Genomic DNA, 21,192 nt, shown 5'->3' on the forward strand with positions numbered 1-21,192 from the left:
CAATCCGTCAGCCCATCAGCCTTGACTGTCTGCTGACCTCCAGACTGTCACACAACGTTACACAGAACCAACTCATAGGAACACACACACACACACACATACCTGAATCTAGACACCAAAACATTCAGGCAGACTTCAAATATTCAGACACTTCATTTGCCATTCAGGCATGGACGTTTTCTTATCCAGGGGAGGGGTGATGGTGGTTGGGGGTGGAAGAGAAGAAGAAAGGTACAAAGAGAGATAAAGGTGGAACAGATATATTAACAACAGGGGGAACAACAGGTCACTGCACTGTTCATGATAACAGATGGGTTATGTTTTCACCATCAAGTAGCGCGTACACACAATGTACACACACACACACAATGTACACACGCACACACACACACACCCTGGGGGATGATGACACACTTATCTCCTGACACCTTACAGAAACTACGCAGCACTTGTGAAATACCAGCCCTGGGGAAGTCATAAACTACAAGCCCCCCCCCCACCCCCCCCCCCCCGACCTGCTCCATCCATCTCTTTGTCTCCTCCCCTCTTCTCTTCCTTTGCCTTCTCACTTCCTCTTTCTCTCCATCAAAGACATCTTCCAGTCCTGTTTTTACTCCTGCGCCATCATTCCACACAACCCTTGATCCACTGTCTCTCTCTCTCTTGGTTTTTCTCCATGTGTGCATCATATATTGTACACATCTACTCCTTCTCCTTGGTTCTATTCTCTCTTTCCCCCCCCCCCCCCGGCATAAGCCCCTCCCCCCTTTCCTTTGCTCTCTTTCATCCCTCACCTCTCAGTCACATCTCGCCATCTCTCATCCCTCATCTCTCCTTCTCTCCACCTCTCCTCCCTCCCCTCATCTCTCCCCTTCTCTCCTCCCTCCCCTCATCCCCTCTCTTTCTCATGATCAGGGTCTGAGGAGGGGGGGGGGGGGTCTGCCGTGCTGTGTGGCAGTCTAAGCTGATCTCTACTTTGAAGCGTTTGAAGTGGCCTATTCATGTTGAGTAAATGACTGAGTTTAGAGCGAGGGGATGGGATGTCTGAACTTGTGTGAGCGTGTGTGGCAGAGTGTGTGTGCGACAGTTTGTGTGTGTGCGTGCATGCTGATAATGACTATGATCTCGGATGGTATTTAGGTCTGGCATGAGGCTAAAGAGGAACCTATCTTTTTACAGCTTCATCAGCTCCCCTCTCTGACCCCTCTTTCCTCTCTCCTCTCTCTCTCTCTCTCTCTCTCTCTCTCTCTCTCTCTCCTCTCTCTCTCTCTCTCTCTCTTCTCTCTCTCTCTCTCTCTCTCTCTCTCTCCCTCTCTCTCTCTCTCTCTCTCTCTCTCTCCCTCTCTCTCACACACACACCTAATACCCAAATGAGGACAGCCAAAGAGCTTTATTAATCACGTCGCTCTATAAAGGGGTGGCAACGTTCTTATCTGCAGCCCAGAGCAAACTGTGTGGATGGCTGTGTGGCTGTGTCTGGGAGTGCTTGTAGCTGGTATGGTTTCTCTCATCTCCCCATTTCCTGAATGTGAACATGATGAAGTCTTTATACAATGCCGTTACCTTTGTCCATGCCTCTCTCTCTCTCTCTGTCTTTTTGTGTCTCTCTTTGTGCCATTTTCTCTCTTTCTTTTCCTGTCTTTTTTCGTCTCTTTCTTTCTCTCTCTGTCTCTCTCTCTCTTTCTCTCTCTCACACCCACACCCACACACACACCCACACACCCACACACACACACACACACAGAGGCACACATGCACCCATGCTATGTAACTTAGTGCGTCAGTGGATGGACTCAGTTCTCCATCAGTGGGCTGTGACTCACAGGCCTGCTGCTCGTTAGGATTCTGTGGTCACATAACAGATTTCTCACTGCACAACGGTCAGGCACCCCCCCCCCCCCCCCTCCCCAACCCCACCCCCCTTCCACGGTGCAGGCCTCACAGGTCGGGTCAGAGTTGGTGCGGGTCTGGAGTCCCATGACCCAGAGGGGCCACATGATGTTCATGTGTGGGCTGAGGGTAAGCTTAGGAAGTCGGAAACATAACAGGAATATCAATCTTGGGTCCGTGGGGGTGTGTGTGTGCGTGTGTGTGCGTGCGGGCGGGTGCAAGTGAGCGACAGAGCACGACGGTCCTCTCTCGCCACCCGCGTTCGATTGGTGCGTGTGTCTAGCACCGGTGTGCTTCTCTGTGTGTGCTCGTGTGTTTGCACACGCGTGTGCAGAGGTAATCACGTCTCTCCCCGATAGAGAAAGACCGTCTGTCAATCAGAGATGCTTCCCGGCCTATGGGCCCGGCATCCCTGCAAGGACCAAGCAGAAACAAATACAGTTTTCTGTACCAGAGGAGAAAGATTGAAGAGGAAGAGTGGGACGGCGTCTCTCTTCCTCCTGCTGTTTGTCTCTCTACCTCTCCTCCTTCCTCTCTTCCTCCTGCTGTTTGTCTCTCTACCTCTCCTCCTTCCTCTCGTCCTCCTGCTGTTTGTCTCTCTACCTCTCCTCCTTCCTCTCGTCCTCCTGCTGTTTGTCTCTCTACCTCTCCTCCTTCCTCTCTTCCTGGGGATGCGTATGACAGATCAATAGCACCCAGACTGTTTCATAATTCGGTTTTCCTGAATGAGCAGTGAGTCAGAAATCTCATGCCACTAATCAAGAAGCATGTCTGACGTCTGCTATCTGCCGCAACCAAGCAGAGATGAGTAACCGACAGTAAAGAGAGGATGTGTGCGTCGGAAAGCATATAGGTTCTGCCGCTAATAATCCATATGTCTAGTGGCGATGATGGGCCCTCCCAAAGGTTCAGGGACAGAGATGAATATGGATGTGGAATTGCAATCCCACCGGGATATTATAAAGCCTAAACTCCATGGCTCAACTGCCCAGTTAATCTTAATGAGGATATGGGCCCCCCTCTTATCTCTCTGTCTCTTTCGCTCTCTCTCTCTCTCTCTCTCTCTCTCTCTCTCTCTCTCTCTCTCTCTCTGTCTCTCTCTCCCGCTCTCTCTTCCTCTCACAGAACACGTTTTGATCTCTCTTTAGCTCTCCCTTCTCCATCTCCATAATGTTATTCACGTCGGCGTTCCCTCCTTCCCCCTCGCTCTCCTTCCTCGTCTCCTAGCTCGAACCCCCCCCCCCCCCTTTCGTTGTCATCTTGACAGGGACCTTGTAGAACAGTCTGGAGCAATTCCTCAGGACGCCTGCAGGGGAAACACGGTGCTGCTCAATGACACATACACGCACACACACAAACGCATATGCACACACACACGCGCACACAAACACACACGCTTACACATCCAAATTCACACACACTAACGTATTCCGTCCAAGGCTTTCCTCCACTCGTTGACGGCTACTAGAAAGAGAGAAAATCCAGGGCCCCGGAAACAGACAGGACATGGTTTGAGGAGCACCCTCCTCACACCCTGGAGCGAGGAGGAGAGAGAGAGAGAGAGAGAGAGAGAGTTGGGGGGGGAGAGAGAGAGAGAGAGAGAGAGAGAGGGGGAAAAAGGGAATAAGGGAGGGAGTGAGGTGAGAGCGGGGAAGGGGGATGGCTTTGAAGAGAGCTACGGAGAATGGAGAAGCCCCTCCAGATGCTGCAGGCTTTCTGGAAAGATCCAAAGCTGAGGATTAGGAAGGGATGGAATTACTTGAAACATGGAGAGGGGTGGAGAGGAGGAGTGCAATCCTTGATATGCTGTGGTGTAGAACAGACAGTGGCTGGTGTTACCGTGATTTCCTGTGGGAGACATAGTCTATCTTTTTACAGTGTGTAGTGCATATTGGAAGGTTGCAATTCACAATGCATACTGTCCCTGAGGGAATTCAAATACGTAATAGAGTAGTCACAGTAGTGTGGTGGGATAGTGATGTGGATCTATAATAGATCCATACATTGGTGTATCTGTGTTCTGGTCATGAAGCGTGTTTTCAAAGTGTGATAAATGTGTGTGTTGCTAGTCACTCTATATGTTTACAAAAAGCAAGCAAGCGCTGTCCACAGAGAGCCATGGTTGTCCATGAGGCATTCTCTCTATCCAACATACCCCGATTGTGTGTGTGTCTGTGTGTGTGTGTATGTGTGTGTTAGTGACATAAATCATACAGTCCTTTTCTCTGCCCCTCTCACTCTGAGAATTCCTTCATCCACGCTCCACCTGTTCTTTCTCCTTTTCTGTCGAACCCCATCTCTCTTCTCTGCCCTTATTCCCCCTTTTCCCCCTCTCCTCCTCTTCCCCCTTCACATTCTCTTCCTCTCTCCTGTCTAGTTTCCTTCCTTTCCCTTCTCCCTCCCTCCCTCCCCTCCCTCCCTCCCTCCCTCCCTCCCCTCCCTCCCTCCCCTCCCCTCCCCCCTCCCTCCCCTCCCCCCCCGCCCACCCTCTCTCTACCTCGTGTACGTGTTCAATCATGGCTGTGAGGGATGTGAAGCGTGTGTGTGTTGATAGATTGGATTGTTCTGGACTTTTATAAACACGCCTCAAGGACCGAGGGGGGATGGGGTGTGGGGGGGGTGGAGGGGGTTCACGTGGTGAATTCTTTGTAAGGGGATGTGTGTGTGTGTGTGTTTGTGTATGTGTGACATTTGTGTGCGAGACTGTGTGGTTTACCATCAAACACATAAAGATTCGTATATGTTTAGTGTTTGCACCTTCCTGCCACAGTAAATTCCGTGTTTGTTTAACATACATGGCGAATAAACCGAATTCTGATTCTGATTCTGACTTTGCCATGGGATATTTACTTACAAGTCATCTCAAATCATACATAAGTCACTGAATCAACATGTTTGTAATTCAGTGATTCATGGGTCTGAATGCAGACTGTTGTGAGGGGTGGGGGGTGCTTAGTAACAAGCATGAATGCTGAGTGGGAGGGAGTGAGGGAGGGGGAAGGGGTGGAGGGGGAGAGAGAGAGAGAGTGAGACAGAGACAGGAGGAGAGCAGAAGTATCGCTGGCGAAGAGTAAGGAAGGAATCGGTGAGATGAGGATGAGAGAGAGCTAAAAGGACAAAGGAAGACAGAGGGAAGCAGAGAGAAAGAGAGAGAGAGAACAGAGAGAGACAAAGAGAGAGAGAAAGAGAGAGAGGGAACAGAGAGAGAGAGAGAGAGAGAGAGAGACAAAGAGAGAGAGAAAGAGAGAGGAGGGAACAGAGAGAGAGAGAGAGAGAGAGAGAGAGGAGAGAGAGAGAGAGAGAGAGAGAGAGAGAGAGAGAGAGAGAGGTAGGGGAAGACAGGGAGCGTGAGCCCTGAACATCCGACACGTGACAGACCCGCGTAGACCTAGAGTCGACACGCTTGTTCCCACGACAACAACATGGGTGCCGTGGTGGGGACATTAAACCATGCAGACTAAGGAGAGGAGGCCGTCCAGAGGTGAGAACTCACACACACACACACATCTACAGTCTGTGTCATTCATTAGGATGGGATGAAACACATGGACGTCCTTAGTCATAGTGGAGGTGCTGTGTAAAAGGAAGCAGAGGACGTCACACAACAGGTGTTCACAGAGAGAGTGCAGGAACAGCTCACACATTTAACACTGGGTTGACGTTTTCAATTATCAAGTGTGGGTGTGTGTGTGTGTGTGTGTTTGTGTGTGTGTCTGTGTCCCACATATGTACTGTTTGAATTGTTCTGGAGTAATTCCCTCTTATGTATTCTGTGCTTTTGCCTGGAAGGCTTTGTTCTGTCCTGAGACAGATTTGTTTATTAACACAAAATGCGTGTGTGTGTGTTTGTTTGTTACTGCAAATGTTGTGTGTATAAATGTGTGCCTGCAGTGCTGCCAGGAAACACACACACTCGCACAAGGTATTTGTCACGCCGCTCACACACTCTTTTCCGTCTTGCTGTTACCTTGAAGCAAGGTTGTTATGGCAACAAAAGATGTCAGTTTTGGGGGGGGGGGGGGGGGGGTCAGTGATGTTGTGAGTGTCGGCCTCCAAAGTTAACCAAGGCCACACAGCAAACTGACAAGAAAAAGGACAGAACAGGAAAGACAAAGACAGAAGGGAAAAAGCAGAGAGAGAAACAGACACACAGGGAGACCTGTTGCTTGGGTTTCACCCACGACAAATGTTTACTATTACTCACGAAAGCTTTCTCAACTTCACTGCATGTTGATATTTGACCACAGACACATTTTCCATAGCAAAGTCTGCACCCCCCTCCCCCACCCCTGTTCTTTAAAATAGTCTAAACCCTCTGGATAAGAGCGTCTGCTAAATGACTAAATGTAAACCATGGCTGTCATAGAGGGCTTATCATCTCAGATGTCATATATACATGTATTTTAGAGGATGTATTGTGAGATGAAGTGAGAATTGACATTTAAGTCATATGTGAAGCATGTGTGATAATATTGATGGAGGGAATGAATCCTATGATCATTCAGACAAGCAGTGTATGTGCGTATGTGTGTATGTTTGTGTACTATCAAATCAAATCTAAGCTTTCTGATGGCTTTTTTCATCCTGGTGAATATTTCATTTCTTGTACACACCCCCTTCCTTCCTTTCATTTCTTTCATTCTCTCTTCCCCGGGAGCTATGTGTCTTAAATCCTCTATCTCACCCCCCCCCTCTCTCTCTCATTCTCTCGTCCTCTCACACATCCTGTCTTTCCACGCCGTCAGCCCCTCGTTCATCCCTTTCTTCTTGTCGTCTCTTTCCACTCTCCGTTCTTCTCTGTCCTGCCCTCATCGTTTCCTCTCCGGATGCCTGACATTGTTCCTCTCCTCCATCACTCCCACTCCTTTTCACACTCTCTCCTTTTCATCTCTCATTCTTCTCCCTCTCCCACACACTCTGGCTTTCTTATCAGGAACCACCCCCCCCACCCTTATCTTTTCACAACCTCTTTCCCCCCCTCTGTTTCTCCCTGGTGCATCCCTCCTTCTTTTCTCTCTCTTTCACCCACTCTAATCGGGAGTTTGTGTTCCTGTAATGGGTGTGAAAGTACTTATTAAGTCATCTTGCCATGACATACTCAAATTGGTATCCGCTAGGTGTCTGTGTGCGTGTGTTTTGTGTGCATACTTGTTTGTGTGTGTGTGAGCGCATGCGTGTGAGTGTGTCTGTGCGTGTGTGCGCGCCTGATTCTTTTACTTCTTGTGGAGCACTTTCCACCCATAGGAAGCTAATAGGGGAAGCAGAGATTAGGCTACTTCAGATTATGAAAATTAGCATCTCACTCACTGTGAGGATTACATGGATCAGCACAACTAGAATGATTCAGAGGGAGGGAGGGAGGGAGGGAGGGAGGGAGGGAGGGAGGGAGGGAGGGAGGGAGGGAGGGAGGGAGGGAGGAGGGAGGGAGGGAGGGAGGGAGGGAGAGGGAGGGAGGGAGGGAGGGAGGGAGGGAGGGAGGGAGGGAGGGAGGGAGGGAGGGAGGGAGGGAGGGGAGGGAGGGAGGGAGGGAGGGAGGGAGGGAGGGAGGGAGGGAGGGAGGGAGGGAGGGAGGGAGGGAGGGAGGGAGGGAGGGAGGGAGGGAGAAAGGGAGAGAGGGAGGGAGGGAGGGTAAGATAGAGAAGGAGAGAGATAGATTGGTACAAAGAGTCAGAGTAAGAAGGGATATTAAAGAGAAAATAAACATGATAATAATTGACAACAATTTCCATTTGAAGTTAACTGAAACATAAATGATTAGCTTAGTCTGCTCTGGGAGTTAACTCAGTCCTGTAGCAGTCTGCACCCCTCTGCTTATTGTAGAACTGATGATTTCCCCTGAAAGAGATGATTTTAGACCTAAGAGGTGGGATGAAGTGGACTACAGTTGTAAGCTCCTCACAGCTCTGTGCTGCCCTCCACTGGTGCCCACCGTTCAATACATGTTCATTTGCTACCCAAGAGCTGTCGGATTAACAGTCTGCCGTTAATTGACTTCACAGTAAACTGATGAGAAACGGTTGGCTTCAGTTATTATGTTAAGTCTCTGAATATAGTTTGAGTTTTCATGTGTTGTGTGAGGAGGAAAGTTGGATATTGTAGCTATTTTACTGTAACAACATTACTTTGAAGGAGACCAGGCCTCGTACTGAGATGAACAATACTCACCCTAATGAGCCTAATTATTCATTCAAAACACACACACAAATACACACACATACGCACGTACACACAAGCACACACACACATTGTTACACGCACACACGCACACACTCACTCCGGGCATGTAGAAGGTGAGTGTATCATTGTTCCAGGGCCAGTTTGAACCCTGGGGTGTGTGTGTGTGTGTGGGGGTGGGGGGGGGGGGTCACCATCCTAAGAGTGAAGGACACCAGAAGAGTGAGGGAGCGAGGGAATCAAAGTTCAGAGGGAGGGAGGGAGGGAGGGAGGGAGGGAGGGAGGGAGGGAGGGAGGGAGGGAGGGAGGGAGGGAGGGTGAAAGAGAGCACTGGGGAGAGGTGCAGAGGGAACCAGGGATACTGGGAGTGAGGGAGCGAGGGAGAGAGGGGGAGGAGAAGAGAAGGGGTGAGGGTGAGGGGAGTGAGAGAGGAGGGAGGGAGGGAAAATGGGAGAGGCAGAGAGAGGGGTATAAAAGGAGAGAGACTGTGAGAGAGTTGGGAGAGACAGTGATAGTTAGTAAAGAGAGACATGACGGAGAGGAGACTGGGGGAAACACTAGCCATAGAAGGTTCCAGTAATCCAGACATGTAAGACACAAGATGAATTGTACTCGTTTGATGTAATTACAGTTAAAAGCAAGATTTTTTTTTCATCAATAGAAATACCCACATGAGTCTGTAGTGGCAAGACTAGAAAACAAAGTAGTAACAACAGAACAGAGCCAGGCTCTAGAAGCGAGGGGAGAGGAGAGGAAGGAGGGATGGAGAAGGAGGAGGAGGGAGATGGGCTTCAAACCATCATTATAGTGCTGTTGTGCTGCGGAGCCGTCAAGCTGCTGCACCTACTGGGACTGATAACTGTGGAGGGTGAGTTACTACACTGATCACTGTGTTAGGTGAGTTACTACACTGATCACTGTGTTAGGTGAGTTACTACACTGATCACTTTGTTAGGTGAGTTACTACACTGATCACTGCGTTAGGTGAGTAGTTACTACACTGATCACTGTGTTAGGTGAGTTACTACACTGATCACTGTGTTAGGTGAGTTACTACACTGATCACTGTGTTAGGTGAGTTACTACACTGATCACTGTGTTAGGTGAGTTACTACACTGATCACTTTGTTAGGTGAGTTACTACACTGATCACTGTGTTAGGTGAGTTACTACACTGATCACTGTGTTAGGTGAGTTACTACACTGATCACTGTGTTAGGTGAGTTACTACACTGACTAATTACTGTGTTAGGTGATTTACTACACTGATCACTGTGTTAGGTGAGTTACTACACTGATCACTGTGTTAGGTGAGTTACTACACTGATCACTGTGTTAGGTGAGTTACTACACTGACTGATCACTGCGTTAGGTGAGTTACTACACTGACTAATTACTGTGTTAGGTGATTTACTACACTGATCACTGTGTTAGGTGAGTTACTACACTGATCACTGCGTTAGGTGAGTTACTACACTGACTAATTACTGTGTTAGGTGATTTACTACACTGATCACTGTGGAGGGTGAGTTACTACACTGATCACTGTGGAGGGTGAGTTACTACACTGATCACTGCGTTAGGTGAGTTACTACACTGATCACTGCGTTAGGTGAGTTACTACACTGATCACTGCGTTAGGTGAGTTACTACACTGACTAATTACTGTGTTAGGTGATTTACTACACTGATCACTGTGGAGGGTGAGTTACTACACTGATCACTGTGTTAGGTGAGTTACTACAATGATCACTGCGTTAGGTGAGTTACTACACTGATCACTTTTTTAGGTGAGTTACTACACTGATCACTTTGTTAGGTGAGTTACTACACTGATCACTGCGTTAGGTGAGTTACTACACTGATCACTGCGTTAGGTGAGTTACTACACTGACTAATTACTGTGTTAGGTGATTTACTACACTGATCACTGTGTTAGGTGAGTTACTACACTGATCACTGCGTTAGGTGAGTTACTACACTGACTAATTACTGTGTTAGGTGATTTACTACACTGATCACTGTGGAGGGTGAGTTACTACACTGATCACTGTGTTAGGTGAGTTACTACACTGATCACTTTTTTAGGTGAGTTACTACACTGATCACTACGTTAGGTGAGTTACTACACTGATCATTGCGTTAGGTGAGTTACTACACTGACTAATTACTGTGTTAGGTGATTTACTACACTGATCACTGTGGAGGGTGAGTTACTACACTGATCACTGTGTTAGGTGAGTTACTACACTGATCACTTTGTTAGGTGAGTTACTACACTGATCACTTTGTTAGGTGAATTACTACACTGATCACTGCGTTAGGTGAGTTACTACACTGACTAATTACTGTGTTAGGTGATTTACTACACTGATCACTGTGGAGGGTGAGTTACTACACTGATCACTGTGTTAGGTGAGTTACTACACTGATCACTTTGTTAGGTGAGTTACTACACTGATCACTTTGTTAGGTGAATTACTACACTGATCACTGCGTTAGGTGAGTTACTACACTGACTAATTACTGTGTTAGGTGATTTACTACACTGATCACTGTGGAGGGTGAGTTACGACACACACTGCTACAGAAACTGTTACTACTAAACACACACTGCTATACACATTTCTACAGAGTACTGCACAGACTGTTACTACTACACACACTAATACACACACTGTTACTACTGCACTACACACGCTACTACACAGACATTGCAAGTACATTGTTACTACTACACACACATTGCTACAAACATTAGTACACACACACTGTTACTTTTATACACACTTCCCCAGACATACATAGTTACTACTATACTACACACTGCTTCACAAACTCCTACAAACATTACTACACACCCACTACACAAACACTTCTACTGCACACACACTTTAACACACACACTACTCAAAATCTACAATAAAAACTTGAAAATGAACTTTGGTCAGTGTTTTTGTTCATCAGTATTTTTGTACTTAAACGGGTGCGGTGGAGTGAAACACGGATGATATGGTTGTGGAAGCAGTTAGGTCTCGTTTCAAGTGTTGATGTAGTATCGTGTGTGTAGCGGGATATGGGATGTCCTCTGGGTGTATTGATGTGTGTAAAGGGGATCTTGTGCCAGTGGGCACAGGACTATTAGCTGATCAACGCTCTATGTGGTGTGTGAGAGGAGTATGTGTGCTTCTGTGCATGTAGGTGTGAGCGTGTGTGTGTGGTGGGTTATTACAGGCATGTCCTACATAATTGAGTGGTCACTGTGAAATGTGTGTGCGTGTGTGTGAGGTTGCGTGCCCCTGGGGGACCCCAGAGAGTTTCGGCTGAATTACCTCACCTTGGGCTAGAGTCAGTTCTCCCTTCCTGCATCTAATGCGACACTGACAGAAGCACAACTGCCAGAGTGATAAAACGAATGGCCTGGCGCTGTGTGTGTGTGTGTGTGTGTGTGTGTGTGCGTGTGCATGTGTGTGTGTGTGTGTCCTCTCTTTACCTCCCCTCTGGCAGAAAAAGCAATGAGTTGTTAATGATCAGGTGTGGGAGGTGGAGATACCTGGGGAGTCTGCTCTGACCTCTCTGTCCCCCTCTCTCTTTATCTCTGTCTCTCTCTCTGTCTGTCTCTGTCTCTCTCTCTGTCTGTCTCTGTCTCTCTCTCTCTCTTTATCTCTGTCTCTCTCTCTCTCTGTCTGTCTGTCTGTCACTGTCTCTCTCTCTCTGTCTCTATATATATGTCCCCCTCTGTGTCTGTCTCTGCCTATCTCTCTATATACTGTATTTCTGTCTCTCTCTCTCTGTCTCTCTGTCTGTCTCCCTCAGCACTCTTTCTCCTCTTCTTTTGCACTCGCTCACAAGTATTGAATTTCATTCTCATGATGGCAATAACTTGGTGTGTGTGTGTGTGTAGACAAGGTAGACGATGACCTGGAGATGACCATGGTGTGCCATCGTCCAGAGGGGCTGGACAAGCTGGAGGCTCAGACTAACTTCAGCAAGAGGGAGCTGCAGGTGCTCTATCGGGGCTTCAAAAATGTAAGTACGCACACACGCCCCCTCTCCACACACACCCTCTCTACTTCTCCGCCTCTCCACACGCCCCCTCTCCACACACACCCTCTCCACTTCTCCGCTTCTCCACACACCCCCTCTACACACACACCCTCTTTACCTCTCTGCCTCTCCACACAGCCCCTCTACACACACACCCTCTCTACCTCTCCGCCTCTCCACACACGCCCTCTACACACACACCCTCTCCACCTCTCCGCCTCTCCACACACGCCCTCTCCACACACACCCTCTCCACCTCTCCACACACCCCCTCTACACACACACCCTCTACACACACACCCTCTCCACCTCTCCGCCTCTCCACACACCCCCTCTACACACACACCCTCTACACACACACCCTCTCCACCTCTCCACTTCTCCACACACCCCCTCTCCACACACCCCCTCTACACACACACCCTCTCTACCTCTCCACACACCCTCTCTCCCTCTCTCCCTCTCTACCTCTCCACACACCCTCTCTCCACCTTTCCACCTCTAAACGTCTCCACCTCTCCACACACCCCCTCTCCACACACGGCCTCTCTCCCTCTCTCCCTCTCTACCTCTCCACACACCCCCCTCTACCTCTCCACCTCCTGCTGTCTTGCTCTGCATGCCTCGCCCGTGACTGACCTTCCATGCCTGTCCCCTCATCTCTCTCTCTCTCTCTCTCTCTCTCTCTCTCTCTCTCTTTGGTAGGAGTGTCCTAGTGGCGTGGTGAATGAGGATACCTTCAAACAAATATACTCCCAGTTCTTTCCACATGGAGGTAAGGTGTGGAGTGTGTGTGTGTGTGTGTGAGTGTGCGTGCGTATCTGAGACCTGCAGTACCACCAGTGTAATCCCCCTGTCTCCCCTCCAGATGCTAGCACCTACGCTCACTATCTCTTCAACGCCTTTGACTCGGCTCATAGTGGATCTATCAAGTTCGAGGTAAACTCTGTCGCTGCATCCGGTTTCCCTTTCCCTCTCTTTCTTTCCTTCTCCCTCCAAGTCCCATTCGCTCCTCTCTCAGAATCTCCTCTTTGTCTTTGTCACACCGTTTTACTGTGTCTTTATCTGGGTGGTTGGTCTCTCTCTCTCTGTCAGGACTTTGTCACGGCTCTGTCCATCCTGCTGAGAGGGTCTGTGAGGGAGAAGCTGCAGTGGACCTTTAATCTGTACGACATCAACAAAGATGGCTACATCAATAAGGAGGTGTGTGTGTGTGCATTGGTGTCTGTGTGTTTGCCAAGTTCATGTCTGTGTGAACTACATGTGCTATATATGTAATGTGTGCTCTTCGAATGCTTGTATGTTCTCAAACCCCTTGTGTTTTATTGAGTTTGTTTCTATGTGTGTGTGTGTGTCTGTATTTGTGTGTGTGTGTTTGCACACTCCAGGAAATGACAGACATTGTCAGAGCGATCTACGACATGATGGGGAAGTACACCTACCCTGCTCTGAAGACGGACGCTCCTAAACTTCATGTGGAAGCCTTCTTCCAGGTGCATATACACACACTTACACGCACAGATTCCACACATTTCAGTAGGGATCAGGTGAAGCATGATCTCCATGTCTCTCTCCCACAGAAAATGGACAAAAACAGAGATGGGGTGGTCACTCTTGATGAGTTCATTCTGTCCTGCCAGGAGGTATGCTGTTTTACTCTACTCCTCTCTGCTGCCCACAAATATTATATCCTATAAGTTTCAACATTGGCTTTCCACTGCCCTCTAGTGGTTGGTTTGAGAAATGGTCAAAGTCGGACATTCTACACGTCAGACTTTGTGTTTCAATGCCCCTCTTAGTTGTCTCACGATTCTGTCTTTCACCCAGGATGAGAACATCATGAAGTCCCTTCAGCTCTTTGAGAACGTCATCTAGACCATGGGGAGGAACAGAAAAACAGACAATCGGAGCGAGAGGAAGAGAGGAGTAAACAAGAAAGAAGAGAGTGAGGGAGACGGCACGGTCCTGAAAGAGAGAGGGATGAGCGATCCGTCCCAGTGCAGAAAAGGACACATCCCCATGGTAACGAGAGGCTCTTGGGACGCTGGTCACTGGAACTATCGTCAACAGTGTGTTACCATGACGTTGTCATGGCAGTGACCCTTCTGGGGGTTGGTTTGGGTTGCGATCTTCGCCCCTCAGAATAGCACCCCTTGACTTCTCACCTGGCTTTGACCTTTCTGACCCTGTGAAATCTGACCCCTGGCCCCACCTCTCTGTCGGGCCGATGTTGTCATGGTAACTGTTCTCTCAGAGGGCGTGTCTGGTAGATCTTGGTGTGCATACCGATCCTGTGCCACAGCGTTTTGTACGACTCAAGGCCACTCATTTCGTCCATGACCAGACGTTATTGTGAAATTCATACGCTTAGCTATTTACAGTAGTAGATAGTAGTAGCCATTACATACAACATCGAAATATATTGAAAAATGTCTCCTCATGTCTGCTTGCTTCGGTCTTCTAGCTCAGCAGTTGCCCCCCCCCCCTCTTACCCCACCCACCCCCTCCATTTATGTTGCCCTACCAGCCATGTTGGTCTGTGGAATTCCTGTTGTGATGAGTCTGCTATGTTTCTAGTGTTTGTAGACACTTTCTAACAGTGTGCTGTCTGTCTGTCCATGCTGTCTGTCTGTCTGTTTACTCTTTGATCTCATTGTCGGTCCACCTACTGGCTGTTTCTGCATGTGGCTAGACCAGACAGATTTTCCATGTCCCTTTTTAATGACATCACGCAACCTACTATTTGTTTAGTAGGAATGTGGATGTGTGTGCTGTGTCAGTTGTGTAACATTGTTTCGTTAGGACATAATACAGTCACAAGGTAAGAATACTGTTACTGAACCAACTATTCACTGTGACTGTGAGGGAGGAAGAGAAATGGAGAGTAAAAAATGAGATAAAGCAAGGTACGGCGATAGAGAAAGAGACATAGTGAAAACAGAAAAACTGACATAGACACAGAGAGAGACCTCTTCACTGAGTTCAAAGGAATGGAAGCCATGAGTCTAAAATAATACCTGTTGTGAATACTAACTGACTGGAATGACACAAACAACATCTTTCATTTTAGTCTTACTGCTATAACCTTATGACCCTTGTGTTTTCAATAAACTATACTTTCAACTTCACTGTGACTGCGGTGACTGCAGGTGAAGGACGGACAGACAGACAAGAAATCAAGCATATACATGTGTATTGAAATGTTGTATACAATTATATTTAACAATAAACTTTTCAAAGAATGTTGCAATCAGTGTTGAAGCCTTCAATGAGTGTCACATTGCATCCTGGACACTTGTAACGTTGCATTTGTCCACCAACTTCTTTCTCTACATCAATCTCAACAAGGACAGCAGATACAGATTATTTACAATTATACAGTACTCAAAGTACAAAACATGATACATTGGCACCCATACTATTTCCATAAGGACTCAGCTCAGAAACATGAAAATGTGCGGATGTGTGTGTATGTTACAGTGACCTGCTCTGCATGCATCCTTCATATCCTTCTTTTTCTCCATCCACCCCCCTCCCCCCACACATACCTCCACCTGTCCATATTCTTTCTCTAAGGGTTCAGTCTGGATGCATTAAGGGAAGTTTTGTGTGAGCATTCGATTCCAGACTCGGGGGTTGCTTGGTAACCACTGTATTGGAGACAACAAGCCCAAAGCACAACTGCTCGCTCCAACGTCTGAAAGGTTTTCTCTCCTCCTTCTCTCCATCCTATTCCATCCCTCCTCCTCCTCTCCAACCTATTCCCTGTCTTCCGCCCAGGGCTGCAGGTTCTGCAGGGCGTAGAGGGAGGAGTTGTGGGCGCACAACGGGTCAGAGGCGGCTGATTCGCCAAGGGACTTGTGGAGGGCGTTTTGCTGAAGCTGCAGGATCAGCCGATTGGCCTGCTGACGCTCTGCTTCCCTCTCCTCCGCCGTCTGTCTCCTGGTGGGAAGAGAGGGCCGGGGTGAAGACAGACACATTTGAGGCCGTTTTCCATTGAGAGAACCAGCAGCTCATAATTATCTGTCACAAAAAGAAGAGTCCAATATCTCTCCATCTCTCCACTCGTATTTCTAGGGCGTAGGATGAGTAAGTTGGTGTACATAAGAGAATGTGAGTCGGAGCAAAAGATATTGAATCATGTCCAGCGTTTGAGACATGGCATTTTACACCCATTGCCTACCTAAAGCTCTCCCTAATGTTTTGTCAAGGACCATTAGGACATGTTATTAAATTAGCTTGAAAACAGCCCAGATATTTCTGCACTTCAGCCTTGAACCACCATGCAGTAACTAATATTAACCCTAGTTTTCAACGGATTAATAATTATTTGCCAGACAGTTCAATAACAGGAATGGTAAAACGGGTATAGGAACCCAAATGTACTAATGAGCTTTAATGTGCACATGTTCTGCCTATATGTTCATGCCTTTTCAACTGGCATGTGCACCTACAACATTAGTGTTGGGAACATGATAGCAGACAGATAGAAGGCCTCAGTAACTCACCGCCACTTGGTCCTGCGGTTCTGGAACCACGTTTTGACCTGGGCGTCTGTCATCTTGAGATGCTTCGCCATGGACGCACGCTCAGCGCTCGCCAGGTACTTTTGGCGGTGAAAGCGCTTCTCCAGCTCACAGATCTGTACACGGGAGAAGGACGTCCGAGGCTTTTTCCGTTTGGGTGGCGTACGGTTCTGGTACGGGTGCCCTATCCTCCGTGTCACAGTGAAGGGCATGAGGTCTATAGAAAGAGCATTAGTGTTTATAACAGAGTAGACAATTGCGTGACTACTATTTTCATTCTATTTTAATTCAAAGTTCATCCTTGATGTTCAATCATTAAAAATAACCATGTCTGTCAGCCACATTTCAAAAGGTGGAAAGGTATGACTCTTGGACACTGGACTTGATGGAATTAGATTGGGTAATAGGATTAATATAATAGGATATTAGAGAATATCAGAAAGATTTATATCAAATAATTCTATGGAGTTATTTTTTGTTGGAATTTTTTATGTCAGAAAGTCAGGCTATCAAATGGGATTCCTGGTTAATACAACCTCAGGTTTTAAGAATATAGGCCTATCTGGTCCCTGTTACCGTTCTTACATACCATTTAGGCAAGCCATATAATTTTAACTCGAAAATGTTTTACCGTTTAAATATACATTTACAATATACATTTACAATTGAAAACAAACTAGAATCAATGCATACACCCCCGTTTATGTACATTATTAGTGCGACTGATAACACTAATTATTTTGCAAATCAAAGTTACATGTGGAATTACTTTTTTATTTATAATGTGAACAGTGCTTAACAATGTTTAGCAATGCAGTTATTATAGTGCACTGCAGGCTATCATTGTGTTGTCATTTTGCAATGAACTTATATACAATTTTAATGCATTTTCTTTTTCATAATAGCCTACTTTGCAAATAATTTAGTTTTCGTATTTCTTCTTTAATATACCTTGATGGGAATTATTTAAGATCATTGTTATGCTAGGTCGATGGTACATATACTGCTATGTATAAATAAAATAGTGTTGGTCGAAGTATATTTTAAATGAGGCAATAATTCTCAAGAAAATCTCAACTTGAGAAACGTGATATGGCCACTGTGTTGTTCATCTTTAACAACAAATCCGAAAAGTAAAAGTTGTAGATAAGGCCGACCTAAGTTGTAGACCTACCTGATATGCTGTCCTTAGTGAATCTATTACCGACCCACGGAAAACACAGTCCCCCAAACCCCGACACGGTGCCCTGCACCGGTGGAGTACCCGCGGTTGTCACCGGTCTGTGCGCAGGGACACGGATCACTCCTCGACCACGAGTTCTACTCACTCCGTATGAGCCTAAATCCTCAAAAGGTGGCACAATACCAGAAAGGGAAATTGATAGCGCAGTGTATGACGCGGAAGTCTCTCCGGTAGAGATCCCCAAATGGTAACCGTCTCTGCTGCTTGTATCCGAACCGTAATGTCCACAAGACCGATCTTTCTGTGTGTCTGTACCGCTGGAGAGGATTTGATCAATGCCAAAACTGATTGGCTCTTGCGGGGAAGCTTTAGGAAGATGAGGGCTGGGCGCACTAGATGCCTGCTCCATCCTCACCGTTCACACAGTCAACCGAACCAATATATTTAAAATAAAACTACTGTAATTACTGGTTCCATTGTTGCCCTCCGTTCAGAAACAATGAAGAAGTTCAGAATATACCGCAATCAAATGTTCCTCCTCCACCCCTACTCGAAGTTTGTAGGCTACTACGTTTGGAGATGTGTGACGTTCTTCCCCTTTATGCATCCAAACATACAGTCTCCCCAAAAGTCGCATGGCAAAGCTTCTATTGGTTTCTACTGTCTACATCCTGTCTTTCATTGGCTAGCATTTTTATGATTGATTGAACGCACATTGAAATGGACATTTCCTGCGTAACCCAACCACTTTTCCAAATGCTTGTGTCTATCAGTTTAAATTGATAAGATTTTGATCGCTTATTAAGATAATAGGCCTACGTCTAATAATTAGAATGTATCACCAACCTTGAGCGACGACGACACATAGGCCTACAATTGTTATGCCAACTATTATGCAATTAAAGTATAGCCTGTTTTAGAAAGTACGTAAATGCATTTAAAAAAACGGTTAGCCTGCTATAAAAAGGCTACTATAGAGTTTCAGCCAATAGTTTTTCTCTTCAATTATTGTATGACGTGCATATTTTTCCAGGACCTATAGGCTGTGTGTAGATACATTGGTGTGTTAGCGTAAAGATTATCTTGATTTGTTCGTTCCATGATCTACGCCATTGATTTGTGGTTTGGGAAAGGTTTGTTTGCTGCGTGATGCTCTCTTCTCATTTCACTAGTAGGCTACACTTTGTTGCGTAAACCTGTATAGACCTACAAGACACGTGGCTAATAGGCCTAAAAAAAACAATACAGTTTATCATGTAATGCAATCACATTGTCACAGTTTTGACATTGTAACAAACCCGTTCCTGTGCACCTTACGGCTAGATGAGCAGGGCCAATACTCAAGGCCTCACATTGCGCTCATTATGCATAATCTTCACACCACCAACTTTATATAAACAGATGCAACAGATTTAGAATCAGATCGACTTTTAATAATCTAAAAATAATCTAAAAATAAACCTTTTTTTTTCTTTTACTTTTTTAAAATAGGGATAGATGTTTGCTTTTTATGACACGAGAAATAACTTTTCCCCAACAAAAATACACATTAAATTGATCGAATCACCTCCAAAAAGAGACCTCAGCTCTAATAGACAACGTAAACAGTTGTGAGTTTAAATATAGGCTATTGCTTAATACTTCGTTGTAACTATAAATCACTGTCACATTGATATTTCTGTTGACATTTTATTTGCTGTTCTGTCAACATTACTGTAGCACGGCAGTTATTTGGCGAGTTGAGATAAGAGGACATTGACATTGGTTATTTGGCGACGTGAGACGTTGTTGGCATGGTCCAGCACCATATGCGAGCGCACCGGTGACTATATGACTGGGAATTGGTCTGTTAAAGCTGTCAGCCCTCTGTATGACGTTTTGGTGTTGCTATTAACCATCATAATTATTAGGTATATGACATAAAACAGTAGTAGGTTATATTTTATTGATCTGAGATCAGAGGCTACATTTAGGCAATATATCGACTGCATCGGCCTTTGTGAGTCCAGTTATTTCCATGTTCTGTCAGTTCGATATTGGGTTTAATTGTGATACATTTGGTCATATTGACGTTTTGTTTTTGGAATCGTCATCACTCCGTCTAAGTAGGCTATTGAATGAACGGACTGACTCTGGGCGCCCCGGGTCGCGGTTGTAACTGATCCCCTAATCCCGTGATTGTGAGTGATTGTGGCACATTAACCTTGTGTAGGTTGCACCGACCGAGGGCACTGTCAAATACATTCACTGCGTTCAGGCCTATAGTCAGCCTATTGGAGACAATAATGCAAAAACCCGTCAGAAACGCCATGAATTAGGCTATGTATTATTTTTAATTAGCAATGCAAAATAATAGCCTAATTATGAAAAATAGCCTTACCATAACAACAATAATGATAAGATATTGATAATCCCAGGACTATTCACCTTTCCTATTGCTATTGTAAAAATCAAACTAAGATAGTTTACACCATTCAATGTGGTATTCCTACCACTGACACTCGGATCAGCTGCTTGGGCAATAAAACTAGCGAGCCAATCCCTTTCTTGTCCAAGGCTATATTAAACCGGGACCAGCACTCCGAAAGGCTGCCCGTGCTTACAAAGAAGCAGCAACAAAAGACTGAAGCTCGCGATTTGTTTGAGAAATTACCACTTGATCTGCATAATCGGGGTCCTGGCTCGTGGCACCCGCGGGCTCCGTTTTTATTGCGCGTGTCTCCACAGTTATCAATTTCACGAGTGAGCCTGCATGGATTTAAAAAAAGGGGGCCTCCGTTGCTTTTGAATAATGAAAGACATGGTTGTATATGGTCTTCAAAGTGTCGGTGCTCTTACAAAATGATAAGGCAGTCGTAAGTAATAGTGCATTTAAAGAGGAATGTGCAGTGTTTGATATGCTGTTAAAGAGAGGGAGACAGCGCAGGACAATTTAGGAAAAGGGGAAAGAAACGAGAGAGATGTGTTTTATTTCAGAAGCGGCGAGATCGCCTCTCGGCCAAGTGCAGCCTTTAATGAAACTATAGGCCTACAGCTTATAACGATTATTTCCTCCCATGCGCTCAGCCCGCCCTTATCAAACATTTAGACGATCTAATAGTTGGTATTAGGATAAAATACATTGCTACAGGAGCATTTTACTACAACGTCAAAAAATAGGGTTAATGATATTTGGCGTGGTTAAAGTACGATTTATTAGTGTGTTGTGCTAATCGTGGCCTATTTAAGATGCTATTCGACATAGCCGGAGGAGCGTCGAGCAAAGCAGGTCCTTTATAGGAGCAAAAACGTTAGTACGCTCTCTTAAGTGGGTGTTGCGTTTCATCCAGACATGCCCGCTGGGTCGTTTGGAGGAGAGGAGATGAAAGAGAT

At 46.3% G+C, this 21,192-nt stretch overlaps 2 protein-coding genes across 3 annotated transcripts; one reads left to right on the top strand and one right to left on the bottom strand.

Annotated features, from left to right (window-relative positions):
* Positions 1-11,968: 11,968 nt before the first annotated feature.
* LOC136953862 (A-type potassium channel modulatory protein KCNIP1) lies at positions 11,969-14,671 on the top strand. Of its 2 annotated transcripts, none has more exons than XM_067247312.1 (7): positions 11,969-12,093; positions 12,817-12,886; positions 12,938-13,050; positions 13,207-13,314; positions 13,500-13,604; positions 13,692-13,754; positions 13,939-14,671. In XM_067247312.1, the coding sequence occupies exons 1-7, from the start codon at positions 11,992-11,994 to the stop codon at positions 13,984-13,986; spliced, it is 609 nt and encodes a 202-aa protein (XP_067103413.1). In that variant the 5' UTR covers positions 11,969-11,991; the 3' UTR covers positions 13,987-14,671. The 2 variants fall into 2 exon arrangements, with proteins under 2 accessions (XP_067103413.1, XP_067103412.1); XM_067247311.1 differs by having other exon boundaries at positions 12,980-13,050.
* A 1,198-nt stretch (positions 14,672-15,869) lies between these two features.
* Positions 15,870-18,229, bottom strand: LOC136954642 (T-cell leukemia homeobox protein 3-like). Its single transcript, XM_067248279.1, has 3 exons — positions 17,812-18,229; positions 16,620-16,854; positions 15,870-16,053 (listed from the first exon to the last, which is right to left on the bottom strand). The coding sequence occupies exons 1-3, from the start codon at positions 18,227-18,229 to the stop codon at positions 15,870-15,872; spliced, it is 837 nt and encodes a 278-aa protein (XP_067104380.1).
* Between the last annotated feature and the right edge of the window lie 2,963 nt (positions 18,230-21,192).

The sequence above is a fragment of the Osmerus mordax genome, chromosome 12 (assembly GCF_038355195.1).
Source record: "Osmerus mordax isolate fOsmMor3 chromosome 12, fOsmMor3.pri, whole genome shotgun sequence".
NCBI classification, from domain to species: Eukaryota; Metazoa; Chordata; class Actinopteri; order Osmeriformes; family Osmeridae; genus Osmerus; species Osmerus mordax.